This window comes from Buceros rhinoceros, unplaced genomic scaffold (genome assembly GCF_000710305.1).
Source record: "Buceros rhinoceros silvestris isolate BGI_N320 unplaced genomic scaffold, ASM71030v1 scaffold4525, whole genome shotgun sequence".
Taxonomy (NCBI): Eukaryota; Metazoa; Chordata; class Aves; order Bucerotiformes; family Bucerotidae; genus Buceros; species Buceros rhinoceros.
This window is the reverse complement of record NW_010413302.1, coordinates 1-19,245: the sequence shown is the minus strand read 5'-3', so window position 1 is coordinate 19,245 and position 19,245 is coordinate 1. Positions and strand designations below refer to the sequence as shown.

The 19,245-nt window shown below is 36.0% G+C and overlaps 1 protein-coding gene across 1 annotated transcript; it reads right to left on the bottom strand.

The window, feature by feature from the left end:
- Positions 1-1,529: 1,529 nt before the first annotated feature.
- On the bottom strand, positions 1,530-19,204 carry ALX1 (ALX homeobox 1). Its single transcript, XM_010136667.1, has 4 exons — positions 19,165-19,204; positions 17,426-17,730; positions 14,143-14,271; positions 1,530-2,162 (listed from the first exon to the last, which is right to left on the bottom strand). The coding sequence occupies exons 1-4, from the start codon at positions 19,202-19,204 to the stop codon at positions 1,842-1,844; spliced, it is 795 nt and encodes a 264-aa protein (XP_010134969.1). The 3' UTR covers positions 1,530-1,841.
- Positions 19,205-19,245: the final 41 nt, after the last annotated feature.

Sequence of the window (19,245 nt, the reverse complement as noted above, 5' to 3'; positions counted from 1 at the left end):
TAAGATGAAGCTAATTTTTAGAAGGAGAATAAAATTAGGAAACCACAAATTGTAGTATACATATATGTTAAACTTTGCATTTGTTACTAGTGGCAAATAGGACAGCCTTCCTTTCAATCAGCTGTATAAGAATCTGCTGTAAAATTCCACTTTTCAGCTAATCCTAATGGTTTCAAAGTTAAGTTTGTATATTCCACTGACAGATTACAGAATAGACACATACCCATTTTTATTTTCAAGTTTAGCCTCCTGAGTGGGAGAGAGACAATTTGAGGGTTCCTGAGAGTTTGCTTTCATGAGTGCTGGTAGTTCTGCAGTTGCTGTGATGAAATGTGCTTCCCTGATATTCCGTTCTCCCCCCATCCTCCCTCCGTTCTTAACTAATGGCCGGAGAGAAAAGCAAGAAAGAGCAAGGGGTGCCCAGAGAGTTGTATCCTGTTCTAATCATGGCCATGCAAGTCCTTCTTTATTTCAATTAATTTACTTTGCCTTTATGAACCTGAGAGACTGACTGTTGCTTTCAAAGAGGCTGACATTTCACTCATCTGAAGGAGCTTGGAATGTGACAGGGGAAAGGGAGGAGAAGTAAATCAAAGCAGATAGCAATTCTCCAGATGTAACGTATTTTTCTTCTCCTCTATTTTTTTTTCCACCAGAAATGTCAGAAAGTCTGCTGACATTTTAATTCCTTTGTGATAGGCTGGGAGCTGAGAGCCAAATACTCCTGCCACTGCAGTTGAAAAGATTTTTGCTATCGACTTTAAAGGGACCAAACTGGTCTTACACTCTGGGGAAAAAAACAAAACAAAACAAAAAACAAACAACAAATAAGCAAAGTTTCAACAAACTGTAACTCAAACTAAATGAAATGTTCTCTTATAACATCTTGAGATCAGTTATAGACTGGAACTGACAAGCCTTGGTGGACTTCTTTCTTTTCAAGTTGACTGTAGCATAACAAAACCCAGTAAGGCTGACTGGAGTGGAAGACTTTGGATTTTTTATAAATCTGGATTCTGTTAAAAGTGTCGCAGTAATATTCTATGCTCTGTTTTAGTCACCTAACTTTCTTTCTTTTTACCTACTGCAACCTTAAACATTTCATTTAAACACTAGTTGGATTACATAATCTGTGCACAACTATAAAAACTGTAATAAACACTGTGATCCTGCTTTTAGTGATATGTTTTGGGAAAAAAAATCTCATTAAGAGGAATACACTCAGGTTCTTAAAATAGAGACGTACCTTCTATTCTCCTTATGCTGGTTGTGCATTGATAGAACTCCAGCGAGCTCAGCATGCATTCAGCAAAACAGTAGAGCTGACTCAGAGCAGCAGCACAGTGCTGAAAGTTAAGCCTACAAATTCCACCTATAACCTGAATGATCATATATTTCCTTTTCTGCATAGCATAGAGATTTACTTCATGGTTTTCAGTACAGTAAATTTATTTTCCTTTACAGGAAGTATTCATTTGAAAAGATTAATTTTGTATACAGGACTGCTAAAAACCAATGGAGAAGGCATATTTGCTTAATAGTTTTATTCTTTTTTGCAAGTTCTATAATCATATTTCATCAACTGGTACAACAAAACGTATTTCTATATAAAAACCAAAACAAAGAGGGCTTGTTGAGCTTGATGCATGGTAAATCTATTGGGTTTATTCTTGTTTTATTGTTAATTATATTGCATTTGTTTAAGCAGACATCATGTATATTGTGATTTCTAGCATTTCACACACAGCAGCTTATTGTTGTGTCCTTTAAATATGAGAAATAAAAATGTTTTCAGTTTGTCATTAAAAAAAAGGGGGAAATTAAGAAAGGGTACTGCTATATTACATGGCCCAGGAAATATTGGCAGCATGCTCTTTGGCTTTCATCCGTAGAACTGCAATGCTTGAGGACCTCCTTTCAAACTCCGGCTTGGTTTCAAAAGCGTGTCCATTGGTTGCCCCAGAAAGTAAAGAGTCAGTGAAAAAATTATTGAGAGGCACGTGGCTGAACTGATTCTGGTGGTTTGAAAAGCCTGTGTAGCCAGAATCTGTCCTGGGTGAATGGGAATAAGGTGTCATACAGGAGGATGTATCTCGTGGCAACATGCAGGAGGTAACCACAGAACTGCTAGCCGCATTCCCTGCCCACAGGTTGTTCTGAATCTGGAACATATAAAATGAATAAGATTAAATTTAGATAGTTCATATTTTGTTTTTCCAGTACTTGGTTTGCTTTAATTAACACATCCATTACTAGCCCTCCTCTAAAACAAGTAACAAGTACTCAACTAGTTCTCTGCAATTGTATTAGAAAATACCCTGCAGACATTACATGAGTCTAAATAATGGATCATTCACTTAACAGCAAGGGCTGCTGAAACATACTCCCTGCTCTGTCATCCTTTGGCTCTGTGGCTTTATCCTGAGTGTTTACCATTGAACATCAGGATGCCATCAGCCCAGTGAAATTAGTGGGAGCACACAACTTCAAAGAAAAGGTGTCAAAAGAATGTACAATATCATAGTTTCTTTTACCACAACAGCTTCTTCTCATCAGAATTCTTTCTTACTGTAATGGTAGGAAAAAGTATAAAAGGGTGAATAAAACAAACCAGGATTTCTCAAGCAACAAAGCCTGGCAAGTATTTGAAAAATTAATTATTGAGAAACCTTTCATAATTACTTTAAACAAACAAATCCATAAAATACAGGCATAGTTGATAACACATCCAAGAGTTTTTCGTAAAGTTGTTTCAAATACGATTTTAAGATAAAAATTCTTTTCATGATGTTTTTGAGGAAATTTTACTTGAGGGCATTTCTGCTTCAGCTCTCAGCCTTAACTGGCCACACTGAGCATCCTTGGAAATCATTGCATGACAGACTAGGAGACAAACTTTGTGGTTACCAGCAATGTCTGCTGAAGCTCTGGAGTAACCACGTATTCAAGCTTTGATGTGTAATGCCTTTTATACTTGGCAGTCACTTAAAGCTTCATTCTGAGTCTCAGACCTTCTTATATCATCTATGCATAGATGCTATTTATGGATAGATATTTTTCATTTATTTGTTACTAGATGAACAAACAGGAAGGTTTTCAAGGTCTAGCACAAATCAGCTCCTGTCATTATCTCACGCTGTGCATTCTTTCATTCCTCCTCTATTCACTTTGCTTTAATCAAACTTCACTCAGCAGCTGTCCTTCCATTTTTTTTTAAATATATCTCTCTATCAGTATTATAAGGATACAATTTCTGACATGCTCTAACTTTCTCGGTCATTTCTCACTTGCAGTCACCATTATACAATATACAGCTTTATATTTCTTCTCCACTTATATCTCTTTCCTGAATGCTGATTTTTTTTAAATGTACAAATATCGTAATATATTTGTAGTACTCGTTCACAGTGCAGAACTTCTTAGTCAGTAATGATATCCTTTTTGTTTCACTTTTCTAAATTTGTCTTCATCCTAAAAATTTGCTGTTTGTTCAGTATATCATTGCTCTGATGCACTGGGATTGAGCCCACATGTCTTCGTTCTCTGCTATACATTGGAATAATTGCAATCACCCTTCAGTTAGCACTCTAAAGTGAATTCCCACTACAAACTTAATTTTGCTTTCACATTCCAAATACATAGCAAAAGGAATTTTGGCTTTAAGATATGTAGGTTATCTCTCTAGCTGAGTGATTTTTTTTCTTCCAAAGTAGAGGTCAGGGGAAGTAATGAATTATGACAGACACTCACATACACACAGAGAGAATTAAAACATGTTTCTAATGCTGAGTTGTTTTTTTTTTTTCCCGTTGTCCTATTACTTCGCAACAACACATAACTACCAAACCACCAAAAAAGCTGAAGAGATAAATTATGGTTCACCGAACCCATCTAGCTGAGATCTAGTGCAGATAGCAAGGATGAGAGAGAGACTCTTATTTTAAAAGTTGGTGTTTTGAACAGTTGTATTAGACAGGGTCACCAGGAGCCAACAAACTAATGTGGTCTTCTTGGTAATTCCAGCAGCAGAGAAGAACCAGAGTATGTTCCATTTTGATTTCCTGCAGAAGGCTGGGGAAAAGCCAAGGTAGCAACACGTCTGCCCAACTCGACAGGCATGCATACAAGCATACACCCACTTCCACACCCACTCACACGAGTGCAGCTTGCCTGTTCACACACACACATATGCACAGCTAGTCGGGCACACCTTCAGGCATCTGTTCCTGCATAGGAGGCCTGCTGAGATGTAATGGAGTGAATAAGATGCCTGGGAAAGCATATCAAGGGGTTTTCCTCCTTCTTGTGAGCCTCCTGAGATCAACAGGAGGAAAGGGCCTCTAGTGAGAATTTCATAATTTTCTGGTTGCCATCCTTCCCTCCTCCTCTCGGCAGCTTTTGGAAAACTCCCAAACATCAGTCCATGAGAGACCTTCCGCAGCTTAATGTGATCCTCAGCTGTCTTATTACTCCTTAATTAACCCCCTGAGCCAGTTCTGAGTTACAATCAGATTTTTTTTTTTTTGTCTTCAGATAATGGGTGATTTATCTGGGATTAAAGGACATAACTTATCTGGACCTATGTGAATCATTGTCTTGCTTACCAAAATTTGTTGTATTCGACCACACAGAACATTCACAAAGAGTGCAGTACATCTCTTGTGGCTCAGGATTCAGGGATTCCTGAATATCCTATTGCCTGGAAGGTTTCTCAGATCCTAGTACAGATTTACAGCATATGAAAAGAAGGGAACTAAGAACCTGAAAGAGCTAGAAAGTGTGGTACATAAGTGCACGGGAATTGGAAAGTCATCCACTAAGCCTCATAAGGCTTACTGCCTTCTCAGATTTAGCGAGTTCAGAGCCACTTAGCATATGATTAGAGTACAGGAGAGCATAGTGAAGAAGACAGCAGCTTAAAGCCTATAAGATCCAGATAACAACTCCACTTTGCTTGAAAGCTGCTCACACTTGGTTTCAATCGTGAACTATGAAAATCAGACACCCCATCACCCATACAAAAATCTTTGCTTTTTTTTGTTGTTGTTCAAAAAGTCTACAAAATTTTAATTGTACTTTATTGTATTTCATTGTTGCATATAAGTTTCTCGCAGCAGCAGTGACAGATTGAGCAACTGTTGAGGTTTTCTTTCCCTTTCTTCCTACAAAACAAGACCTCTATTTCTATTTCCATGTGTTCCATATCAGGGGTTTTTTTGCTGGTACAACTCTTTACTGAATTGAAACAAGGAGTTGATACAGCTAGAAGAGAATCCAGAAAAAAAAAAAAGTGTGTATATAAATATATTTTTATATATATTCCAACACATGCACACAGAAACCCATTATTTTTATGGTATTTCCATGCCAAATGGTTAGTCTCAGAACCTTCACAACAGGATGAATTTGGTGAGGAGTTGACTACTTCATCTATGCAGCATCTAATACAGGAGCAAATTCTGAAGGAGCTCATCATCTCCAAAGCTAAATCATATGCGACAAAGTCTCATTTATCTGACTTATTAAGATTTCTTTTTAAGAAACGCTATGCCAAATGCTGCAGTCATCCAGTCTGAACAGATATAATTATGTGAAGAATTTTCTCCAAAAATATGTTTAAATAGGAACACTCACTAGTTTCCCTTTAATATAGTCATAACGGGAAGACTTCAAAAGGTTCAGAGGCTCAGTTTGAAAGTGCCCAATAACCTATGTGGTCTGGAGGTATCACAAAATGACTCTTTCCTTCTATATTTCTAGTAGATTGGTTTGAGTAAGCTAAGTTTAGTATCACCAATTTTCCTCATATTTTTATCCTAGACAAATCTCTTTCACTTCAGCTTCAGTAAGATTTCACAGGTGCAAATGGGAACAGCATTCAGCTGCAAATCCTAAACCATGCCAGTGTCTTGTTAAAGAAACATGTGAAAAAGCCATTCATTCCTAAAACCATCGAAGGGGTGCCCTAGGTTTCTTCCTTACAGGAAGGAATCCAAATTAGTAAACTTAACTTCAGCAATTCCACAAGATGCTAGGAAAGCTTTACATCTTTTCTCATGAGACAGTTAAGATTTCTAAAAGAATGTTTCAGTCAAATCAATTTTCTATTCATTTTAGTTGGTTGCATGACTTCACTTTTGACATTAGGTTTTCATTTCTTTGCAAGGATTTATAACATAAATATCTTGTAGTAAAATGTAGGTGCAGACTGTATTCCTGTATTGAAAATAAATACTGTAATGTTTTACAATAAGTCAAAATTATCAGACTTTCTTCTGGTATGTTGGAAGGAAAAGAGACATTATGTACATGAATTTAAAGAAAATATTTTTCCTCTTAAACTCTTGTGTGATCCATGAACTATATAAAAGGCAATTCAGAGACTGTGAATGAGGCTATACATACAGCACATCTCTGGTTTCTGTTAACATCACAAACAACTTGAGCTTTGCTCTTGTGGTTACCATGAAATTACCAGAGCCCTTCAATATATTTACCTACAGTATGTTTTATACACGCACACGAGCACATGCACACACACACTTCCCAATAGAAAAAAGTAGTAGGATTTCATAGCTGTGACAAGGACTTAACTGGAGAGTTATGGTAGTTAATAGGGCTATGATATCATTTCCTAAGCACAAGACCTTCTGCTTGACACTGCAGAGGAAAATTAGCTGAATTAATTGGTCATCCTACTTGGTGTCATTGATATTTTTCTGTTAAAACTTCAAGCTCCTGCAGCTTTAGCCTTCTTACACAGCACCTGGAGAAATCACATAAACTCAAATCTCCACATTTTCTGAGGCTTTTACTATAACTTACCCAGCTCAGTTCTCTCGTCACCAAATGTCTTGACTCATGCTGTTTGAGTCACCTGCCTATCCAGGCTGGAGTCTGTTTCCAACAGACACACATATGAGCACATAAAGCTTCTATCTGAGTGGACACGTATTTTAGTGCTTCACATGGGAAACAAAAGGTTTATCTGTTTTAAGACCTTTAGACAGGAAGTAATAAATTATTGTTCTTGTTGTTATTATTATTATATTACATAATTTATGTTATGTTAATATAATTACTGCTGTAATTAGAAACTACACACTGACTCTTTTTTCAGGATGTTCCTGGGCACTACAAGGGAGAAAACAGTGACACTAACTGAACATTTAAGAATTTGCCTGATTATAGAAAACATGTGAACGCCAAAGAGACTGATTTGCTGAATTTTCATCACTCCTCTCCTTGTATGAAGCAACAATCTTGCACTGCCAGGAAACATTAAACCTGTGCTTGCACAAGTAGCTATTTCAGGTGGATTAAATGCAATAGCTGTTAAACTGTCAAAACCGCTACTTTACAACTGATGATCTGTAGTCTGTTCCTAGTCCATCAGCACAATTAATTTGTTCTGTCACTTGCCACAGAATTTTTTTTTTCTGGAGGCCTCTTAAGAGCATCCAAGGTATGGGCAGAGATTTGCCTGTACTTCCTGAGTTTGCAGATTCGTAGATTCTCAGAATAATTTAAAGTGAAAAGGGCCTCTGGGATTTTTATTCCAAACCCTCGCTCATAGCTAACTTTGAATTTAGGTCAGGTTGCTCAAGCCCTATCCAGCCAAGTTTTGAGTAGCTCCAGCTACAGAGATTCAATACCTTCTATGAGCAATTTGTTCCAAGGTTTTACTGCTCTTACTGTGTTGGGTTTTTTTTTCTTTATTTCTAGACAATTATTCTTGGTGTAATTTATGATCATTTCATAGGAGCTGTTGGACCTAACGTACATGTGAAGATCATCTGCACTGTATTGGGTTCAGGTACATATGAGGGAGCTGCAGCAGACTATTCTCAGATATGTCCATAAAATGCAAGTTGGCCCTTGGTAGCTAGAGGCTTAAATGCTACAGCCCTAAAATATGTAATAGACCCCTTCAGTCCACATTTATGCCTTACACACAGTGAAAAAAAAAAAAATGTTAATTCAATTCCATGCTTAACAAGTTTGCTAAGGCGCAAAATAATTCTGGATTTGAAGTCATCAAGCTTTCATTCTTGTATGGGATGTTTTAAAGGTAAACTGTAGCTTCTCCCTACTCCAATCTCAGGGACAGTTACAGTAAGAATTAATTATATTTCATGTCTATTACATATTTAAAGACAAAATCTCATACTTTGAAAAATGTTACTAAAAAGAAGTTTTTATCTCTGAAAAAATGGATTTGCCTGGTAATTAAGCTCCAGCTGAAGTCACTCACACACTTAAGGAAATACACATTTCACAAAAAAATAAAGCAACAAAACGAATGTTGAGATGGCAAGGAAGACCACATACAGTGGTGGTTTAGAACTAAGGAAAAATAGAAGTGCAACACATAAACTGCTTTGTGTGGAACAGACACCATCCAGAAACATTAGAAACGTTACTCTTGTTGGAAAATCAGTGACAGCAGCGCAACAGCCAGCACATATGCAGTAAGCAACACACCATCCAGGTGGCAGCCCAGCCTGACTCCATGCTGTCACAGCTAGACAGTATGAATATATGATAAAATTTCTTTGAAGCTAGCTCAGATATGTCCACCACATCTATTCTTACTTAATCAGTATACCCATAGCCTTAATGAACTATTGTGATTAACTGTCATTTATATGTCTACTACAGTTGAAAGAATTTTTAACTCGTATAACATATGGTGTCTAATACATGCCATATGAAAGATTTAACTGGAGCATATAACTTTGATTATTGCTAATGAGAATTACCCATATGTACTACGGCTAGAGTAGAACTGTAAGGATGATCCAAGGACTTAGTACATAACACATGTACACGGATGCCACTTCTATACTCTTTGATTGCCAAAACAAATCACGTGATGCTGTACTAATTTGATTTATCAGTCTGGTGGATGGAATGTAAACTTCAGCCTCTTCCTTCTTCTATTTTTGAGATTTCAACATTCTCCCTTCTTTCTACACCTTCTGTATCACTCCAGTTCCTATACCTTTGAAATGTTTTTGCTACCTCAGAATTCCTACCTGCACCAGGCTGGGTTTTTCCACTAAAAAAATATTAAATTCAGTCCTATCCAACAGGCCTGTACTTTCACGTAAATAAGAGAAGCAAACAATATATTTCACATGTAATAGTAAGAGGGAAAGTATAATGGTGTGACTGGGAAAACCCTTTCAAAAGAACTCAGTGACAACAGATTAACTAGACTCAAAGAACAAGCAAGAAGAAAACAGGCAAAGTATGGAAAGACCCTAGGTGGGGGAAAAATACTGCCCTTTATATCTGTTTTACAAAGATAAAATCCTATGTTTATTTACATACTGATGCATTTACACTTGTAAAGATAACCTCTTTCTTAATTTAACTCATACAGGGAAATCTGGAAATCTATGTGATAATAGTGTAGTCTTTTGATCAAATTTCAGTCTCCTGTGTGCAGATAAGGAGGGGATAAAAATGAAATTTTATCTCAGGTTTTTTGGTCCCTTGCTACTTCTCATACTTAAACATTAAATCTGAAAAGGCCAAGTACCCTTTGTAACATTAGCCTTCTCACTAGGCATAGGACAGCAAAAGTAGTCAAGACCAATAAGGTAAGAGAAGAGCAAGACTAAGCAAACTTTTTGTTGTTTCTCTCCCAACACATAACATATAGATCCGTCTAAGATAACTATAGATGTCTGCAGCTAAAGCAGGAGTCAAAGAAAAAAATTTTTTTTAGATTTCCTCTTACGTCTTTTATATCATATTCTTTAGGAAGAGAAAACTTAAGTGACCAGATTTTCACCACCTTTAAAGGGAACTCATCTCTGGCATAACAGTCCCCTTGGTTAAGTTTCCCAGACACAAATGTCTGATATTTGTCTGACCACCAGCTGCCTCCCTTGAAGAGTGTATCCTTTTCCATCACTACAACAGTGTCTTACACATCCCAAGACATCTTTGATAACACTAGACACTGTATTTATATGACCAAATCAAGTACTGCCTGTTTACTAACATTCACTCATATGATTTTAAGTAAATGTCTCCATGAAGCGAATCTCCATCATTTCCCCACTGATGTTAAGATGCTGCCTCTTAGCTTCCATACCATCAGCATAATATTACCAGTTAATGAGGCTCAAAATGTCTGGGATAAGAGTTCTAACCTGTGAATTGTTTCCTGAGTACACACACTCAAGATGAGTTAGACCACAATATGTTGCATCTGCAAGAGAATAGTGAATCTTAAATACTGAAACTAAAGACACTGCAACCTTTTACTAAAATGTATGAAAAAGTACTGCATAAAAAAATTTCCTACAAAAATCTGATTTTCAGCATAAGGTTGTTGAAAGTTAAATATTTCATCTGAGTGAGATATTATCAATGCTGTAGTATTTTTAATGTTAAACTCTAGAATAAACATGAATAACAGATGATTGTCCTGGAATATTGTACTAATTATCCTCCTCTAAAATTCAGGTGTTGCCGGTATTATTACTGGATAATGCACATGTGCAGAATTCGGATGGTTTAGGAGATACTGAACTTTTTGGCATCCAGCTGAGCAACTATTTTGCACAATAAGCAACACCTAAGGCCAACATACTGTAAAAATAATAAAGGTTAGACTGAATTAGCAAAGCAAATAATTATAATCTAGGGGGGAAAAACCAACTAAATAGTTTATTATTATTATGAAGGTAGAGATGAATACTTTAATAGCAAAATTAGACTGGATTATAGAAATAGGAGTTGGACCAGTCCGCCTCCAGAAGTCCCTTCCGTCCTCAACCATTCTCTGACTCAGAGCCAACCCTCTACCTGAAATAAGTTGAAAAGATCGTTTCCTCACAGGAAAACCTTTCAGGCTTATATAATCACAAAATGCATAGCAGCATCGTGTTCTTAATTTATATATGATGAAGATAATTGGTGAAGAGACTTAGCAGGGGTCTCCAGACTCTCTGTTGACTGACTGCAAAAAAGACTGGTGTTTCTGTTGGAATGCAAGTGGGATGTCTGTTTTGTGAACATATCCATGGCAGGGTTCAAAACAGAAATCTTCAGACTACAAATTCATGTAACGCACACCAGAAATACACATTTGTTCCTATTCCTTCTGCCACACAGCAGTAAACATCTCAGCTGGATTTCATCCTTTTTCAACAATCATCCTGTATTTTTTGCCAACAACAGAGAGTCTGTTTTCCCACATTTTAATAAAGGCTTCATAAATAAGCTCTAGTGATCTCTGTTCCACAATCCCCAAGAAACGCTATCTACTCGGAAGTATGGCAAAGCTTGTCTAGTGTTTACTGATGACGCTGACACAATGAGTGCTTGGCGGAACAAGGTGGGGGGAGTGTTTGGAAGATGCGGAAAAAAAGTAAAATAAAAGAAAGGGAAAAAAGGACATTTGATTTCTTTTCTTATATTAACTACACTGAAATATTAGGAAATCAATCTGTAACACTAAAACCAAATATGGAGGTAACAATTTTAAATATCTTTTTCTGCCTGAACTGTGTGATGGATTGATGAGTTTATAGCAAGTCATGTACTGTATATTTATTTTTTGTAAGCAAGGCATTTATAAGTGGACATCTAGTTCAAAGGATTTGAGTGTAGTAATGTTAGTGGAAACTGTGTTTCTAATACAGATTTTCACTGTCTCAAGCATTCTCACTATAAATGTTATGTATATGATACAACATCATTTTACTGAGGGTGAGGATTTAAGATTATGAAAATATGAAGAGTTGCCACAAGGTTAGCAAGAATGTGAATTTGCATTGACTGTTCTGTAATAATTGTCCGGATACATATTCGTATTCCAGTACGCAGCAAAGTAGCCACTTTCTTCACTGAGGAGTAAGTTGCCTTGTTTTTATCATGAGCCAAACTGTGAATGCAGCACTCAGCTGAAATAGCCAATGTAAAGTGGGCTCACACTTTTATTTAGCTCCTTGTTCCTGGTCAAGGTGTACAGTACAACGCAACTTTCCTGTGCAAGTGACCAAACTCAATTACGTGTTTGTGTTAGTCTGTTTACCTGCAGTGTGTTAGTCTGTGATAGTAGGTGATTACTACGTGTTTATGTTTATGAATGAGTATACCTTTTACATTTCTATATATTTTAGAGATGCTTCATTTAGGATTATGGTACAAACATTTTCATTTCAATCTCCTGCTTTTAAGAACTTATAAATTAATGATAGAAAGTTTTGTCAGGCTGCAACTTAGTCGTGTCATCAGCCTAGGGAATACATTTTTTAACTAATTCATACATAGAAATGCAGTGAATTCAATCACCTTAACAATCTGAAAGTATAGAATAGATGTTTCATTTTGTTTGGATTTTTATGGATTATATTTTCATATAATTCAAAAGCATTTCTTTTTTTAAAATATTAATTTTAGGACAACCATTTCAAGTGCTTACCAATGACTTTCTTATGCTAATAAGATAATAAATTATTATCTTATGTTAATGAAACTTCTGTCAGTTGGGAAAATTTGTAGATGAAGCCCTACTAAAAATACAAGCTGAGTTTGGAGACACAAAATTTAGTTTAGATAATTGAGTAAGGAATAGAAAGCTGGAAGCTTAATTACTGTTCCTTGTATCGTCTGTTGTGGTACTATAGATAAGTCAGAAATGCCTTCAAAAAATACTTCAACATCTTGAGTGGGATCTGTGAATGACTATTCATCTATGTCTTTGTGAATCTTTCTAGGAGTGCTTAAGATATTTTTCATACCTCTGCCTAGGTAGGTCTCAAGTAAGTATTGTGTCCTCCTAGTTAAACACAGTGTATCACATGCACTGATTTCCGATGTAATTTGGGCTAATGCACTATTACATTGTAAAATAAAACCAGGCAGAGTTTGAAGTGTCACCAGATTTGAACTCATTTTGTCCATGTTCTGAGCTGCTAGAACACAAACCAGTGCTGGCCCAGGCGCTAAACCTAGTGACCTGCAATCTCCTTGGAGATAAAACATTGTAAGCTGGGTATATGGCACACAGGCCCAAGGCCTCTGGTTCAAAGCTAATTCAGCCAATGTAGAGCATGACCAAAGCAAGCCCACACAGGATATACGTATTCTTAAGGCTGGCAGAGACCCTGCTACCTAATGAACTAGAAGAGCACCAGAACACCAGGAGTGGAAGGACTCTGCTACAGGAACCCATACAAGATTTTTGCTTTGTATGGTGCTTTTTTTTTTTTTTTTTAAATTATGTGGTAAAAGCAATGAGAAGTTAGAGACATGAAAAACAATGGACTCAGAGTAAAAGTATTCAATGTACTAAGACAAGCAAGCAGAAAAACAATAGCAGAGAGTGAGGCAAGGCAGTAAACCAGAGGACTGGAGAACAGAGACAGAAGATTATGATCTTACTACACAGTATACCTTACTATATACAAACAGAGCACTGAAAAGGAAAAAAAAAATAAACTACTACTCTCTGAGAGAGCTTTCTTGTCTCTCTGCCTCCCTCTCCCAGACATATATGTTGATTGTACATTATTATAGTATGGTTTCATGCTAGCAGAAGTCTTGTTGTATTCAGTGGTTCATTGAGGTCCATAAAAAAATGGTGCATGTGTAATACATCAGGAGGAAGTTGTCTAGAGATCACATAGATTATGCCTCAATTTACCAAAGTGTATAAGACCAGGATTGTTAGGACACGTGTGCCTGTGAATATAAATATACCAGAAGACAAACTTTGTCCTTATTGCAATCAAAATTACGGTAATCCTGTCAGTCTCAATGGATCTAGTCTTCACCCAGAATTTGTATATGATCTAAAAATTATTCAAATCTCCAGATAATTTTATGTGCACAAAAGACTCGGCTGCACAACCATGTTGCCAGTCATTCTCAGTACATAACTTATGCAAAACTCTGCAGTTCCTAAGATTGTTGTTTAAAAAGTACTTGTATTTTAAGAACTAATTATTCATATTGGATATCGGAACTGTTGTTCACAATGGCAGGTCCTGTTGATATGTCTAAAGAACACAGAAAGCTAAAAGCACAAGTTTTCATATATCTTGGGTGCACACGTGTGCCTAAGGATGGAAGAGAAGGCAAATGTCGAACCAAAGTACTACTTGGTCTTTACTATACCTGAGGGTAGCTGTCAGTCCTTGGAAGAACAGATATATCATAGGTGGCAGCAAAATGGCTCTTAGCTTGCTGGATCTGACCATAGCGTTCTCTTTTCCTCCATTTTGCTCTTCGATTCTGGAACCAAACCTATAGTATGTGAGGAAACAATCATCAAGGTAAACTCGATTGCATGCTGTACACAGAGTCTTAGGAAAAAGCCAAGATATTTTGGACAACAGTTTTGAAAATTTCTTTTTATCTAAGAAAGGTAATTTCTCCACGTGAGGATAAGCTTATTGCAGTTTCAATGTTCTCCAATGTCAGACCTGCTTATTTTATTTCTGGCTATTTTAAAAGTATCTATTTCCTTCCTATTGTCTAAAAAAAAAAAAAAAAAAAAAAAAAAAAAAAAAAAAAAAAAAAATGGCAGAGGAAAGATCAGTCTGTCAGATGGTGCTAATCTTGAGAACTTAGAGTTCAGTTCCGTAGAGGAAAATCACCAAGTAGCAACAAATAAAATTGTAAAGAAGCTTTCTCTTCATTTCACATGCCTACTGACTTGATATGACTATCTGTGATCTGCCTCCTAGAGGTATACATAACCTTTATCAAGTGCAGTAATGAAAAGGCAGGAAAAGCTGATACGAGGACAGAAAAAGTTTCTGGAAGGAAGGCTAACAGGGAAGGAAGATAATTAAAAAAATCATTAAATCACAGACAGTTTTAAAAATATTCTCATCCCTGATGATGGGGTATTTTAAATGACGCTGTTTGTTTTATAATTCAGTTTTGCCTTGATCTATGAAGAATTCAACTGTCCTTTGATGCTGCTTGAGCAACCAGGCCATAATTTTACTCATTTTAATTTTAATTTAGTATATGCAACCTTTTAAAATGTACTCAGCAATCAAAGCAAGGCCCGGGCATCTAACTACTGAATACAGTGACTTGGTTGGCAAATTTATATTATTTATGATGCCTATGGCTCAGCAAAAAGAAAAGGGGAGAAAAAACTCCTGTCTCCACAGGACGCATGAAGAACACATTAAGGAAATTTAGTCATGAGGCTCTTTCATTGCAAAAAGACCTTGACAATCTCCTTAAAATAGGTGCCAATTACTTCACTGACATGCAGCAGGAAAGAGAACAACCTAGATAAATTAGGTTCAGGTTGGAATATTTCAGGAGAAATATTAAATTGGATGTTGATGAAATGGCGGTGAAGGGGAATGTGGGTAAGGTATCCAGCTGATCGCTCTGGTAAACTAAATCAAACAATTTGCTTGAATTTATAGTAACTAAATGAGAAAAAAAAGCACACAATTTTTTCCTTTGACAATCTCCCAAAATGTTTCTGTTTACATCACTTTGCTAGAAACTGACTGACTCTTGGCAGAGATAAAGTAACCATTTGCCTCCACAAAGCAATGTAAAAATCTGCTGCTTGTTATCCTTGAATTGCCAGATGCTTGCCTCTAATGATGTAAGGCCTTTTAAATTGCTTAATCTTGTGATGGAATACTGTTGCTACTCTGGATAAAAATGATCACCATTTCCTTTAATATTTAGCATATGAGAACTGCAAAGATCTATTATCTTTTAAATAAAATAGAAATAGACATTCTGTGAAAGTTTGGTCTGGACATACACATTTTTACATTTACTTTCTTATTTTTAATATGTTTACCATATCAACCTTTTTTTACCATATCTATACTTTTACCATATCAAGCTTCTAAAACTTAGAAAAAATGTGATAAAAAGTCAATTGACACATTTTAGTCCAACTCTCCCATCCTTGTTCTGACTACTAATTTAGTCTTGGAATAGTCCTCATTATTCCAGAATTATGCAATTGTTACGAACAGTGTTTTAATATTATGCAAGCTTTTTTTTTTTTTAAGTCAAGACTAAATTCTAGCAAATGGAAGTCATACGTGGAAAACTACCAAATTCAGAGGGAGAGGGATTGCACAGAGCCTGTCAGACCTGCTTATTTTATTTCTGGCTATTTTAAAAGTATATATTTCCTATATTTCCTTAAAAACCACTGAACTCAATTCCATTGGCATCATTGATATCACATCAATGCAACTGACACACTATTTTGGACTCTGTCTTCCAATGAAAATGCTGTCTGGTTGAATAGACATGAAAAGAACACTTCTTTGTAACAATAATTAGCTGAGATCGTTTCTGAAAGTGATCCTGGTTTAATTTTGGTTGTATGCATGTGCACTGACGTCTATTTCTTCATATGCATGTGTGAGTATGTGTTTAATTACAAGTTGTGAAGTCGTTATCATATTCAAGTCACTAAATTAAAAAAAAATTAATCCCAGTCTGTAAGAACTGTTAATCCCTAAATCGAAATGTTGAGTATTACCAGAATGTGGAAGATCTCTAAAAACAGGATAAACTAACAAAATGCATCTCATACCCTTTTCTAATGGAAGATCTCTAAACTTGGGAAGAGCTGCATTTCCTGGGTATTTAGCTTCTTTTCTTGTTACTACACATCCAAAGCCATAAATATTGTTGAGATTACATGCACACACTGAATGAATCAAGTTTGTACATAGTTAAGATACTGAAATACTGCACTAAGTAGTATGCAGTAAGTAATACTGCACTACAATAGTATGTTTTATTCCAAAATTTAGAATATCATTATCCACCAGTTATGCAAGCATAAAATACAGCAAATACACATCCCAATTTTGTGATTTTTAAGCTCATTCCACGCAACAGATGAAAGGTTTATGTCCTTCCTCTACACAGACACAAACACACAGAAATATATATTTATAGGTTATACACATTCATGTATGTGCAGTTTCATTGCGTATTCTTTGGGTAGTAACAAGGAATTTGTTTACTTTTTGTATTGTACTTTTCATGCTGTAACACACACAGAATCTTCTGCGTCCAAGTACTGCATCATCATCAGTGTGAACTACATGCAACATGTTTCTTTAATGGGATCTTTTCACATAACACTTGGTGTATTCACTGCCTGGAATTCTGATAGCTAAAAATAACTAACAGAGATCAAGACTGCTTTACTGTTGATGTTGTTTTCTCATCCTTTAAACAAGTTTCTACAACAGCAACACAAGCTATTTTAAAAAATAACAAGTTATTTTAGTACTGCAACATATCAGCTCATATCCATAAAGAAATAAAGCAAAACGAGCTATTTACTTTAGCTTTATGTGCTTTTGTACGCTCCCCAAGAGTGTCATTTAGCAGTTTCTACAATGCACAACTTGTCACGGAAATGCTGAAGTTTGGTTCCTACCTGGACTCTGGCCTCGGTGAGTTCTGTTCTCAGAGCTAGCTGTTCTCTTACATAGACGTCGGGGTAGTGAGTTTTCTGGAATACTTTCTCCAGTTCCTCCAGCTGCAAACTGGTGAAAGTTGTTCTGTGTCTCCGCTTCTTACTGCTAGAGACATTGCTGTCACACTTATCACCAAGTTCATCCAGTTCCCCCTTCTCCTGCATCCCTTTCACCGGAGACATCCTGAGATTGTTGCAATTGTCCATGGGCCTGCTCAACTCTGTGTGAAGAGGCTGTCCTTCTACTTTAGTAATCCCATAGTTCACTGTGCAAAAGGTGGGGGAGGAAAATAACTGGTTAAATGAGGGGGCTTTAAACTCAAGAGTGGTATAAAACAGTTTCACAAGGAACCAGCTTCTATGTGGCTCAGTATTTCTATATGAGATCATGGAAGAAGAATCTGCAATGTCAACCACAGAGTAACAGTACAAAATCACACTGAGTTTTAACTGAGAACTGTGTCTAAAAATATAATCTAAAATCTTTCACTGTAATGAGACTGCATGAGAGTGCTGAATATTTTCTAAATTTTTGCTACTAAAGTAGTTAATAATCCATGAAATCAGTTGCAACTGGAGTTGCACAGATAAGGAAACTTAGCCCAAAACAGATTTTCTTACAAGATAAGTGGCATAGAGCAATTGACAAATGTGCCTTTAAACCTGGAAGCAGAAGTAAAAAGCTCTACTTCTATGAAAATATTTAAAAGAAGTGAAGTAAATTAAATAGCTGTAAACTGACAAATTAAGCCAATGGAACTGAAAATTAACTTCACAAACTCACTAGATTACATATACCTTCTCTCAGATTTGTAAAGTGGAATTGTTTCCAATTAAGTTTGTTATGGTTACAAAATACAGACAGTTTCTGCAAAATGTTAACTTATTAGAAGAGATCCTTTCATATACTTTGTATAAGGATTGCAGGAACTATTTGTCTTTAGGTAAACTCTGAGTAGTAGAGATAAGAAATATACCCCTGTAGCTTCTTAATAAGAAATGAAAACATTTCCTAAAATTTTCTATTTTTACGTATCTCATATCACCAAAAAAAGTCATGCAATATGTTACAGAATTCGAGAAGGCTTTTTTTTTTTTCCTCAGAAACAGGCGAAAAATATTTAAAATTCTTTTGAAATTAAAATCTACAAAGATGGCATGTAACATACTATAAGAAGCTCGCTTTGGTATTTTCTTACAATCTCAGTAATTTCAGTCCGAGTTCATTTTAACAAAACACAATTTTTAGATACTTACCATCAACACATACGTAGATAGGAAGTGCCTCAAAGCCCCCAAGGCGCACATTAAATGAGCTAATTAAGAAAAACTTCGAGGCATAAATCAATTTTCTGTACTTTTTTTAACTTGCACTTGCAGAAATCTGTCTCTTGCAGAAATTTCTTACAGTTTCATACAAAAAGGATGTTCTCAAGAAAGCTTATATTAAAATGTGTGTTCTTCGATGCTTATATATGAAGTTAAAAAAGGTAAGATATTGTTAGTCTCGTTATTGCAGCTGATCTTAACCATGCTTTCCGATTCTTCTAGGAAAATATTTTTAAAATCATTTTTCTGGTCGTGCTTTACATCATGTTGGAATAGAGGGGAAAGTTTGATATATTTCAGAAATAAAACATTCCTTACTCTCCTTGCTAATCAGCTAGGGGGGAAAAAATTAACACTGTTGTTTGAATTACCAATCTCTTTCGGTCTGTATGAAGAATCACTACTATGCATTTTTCGGTAACACGGGGGGAAAACCAAAAAAAAAAAAAAAA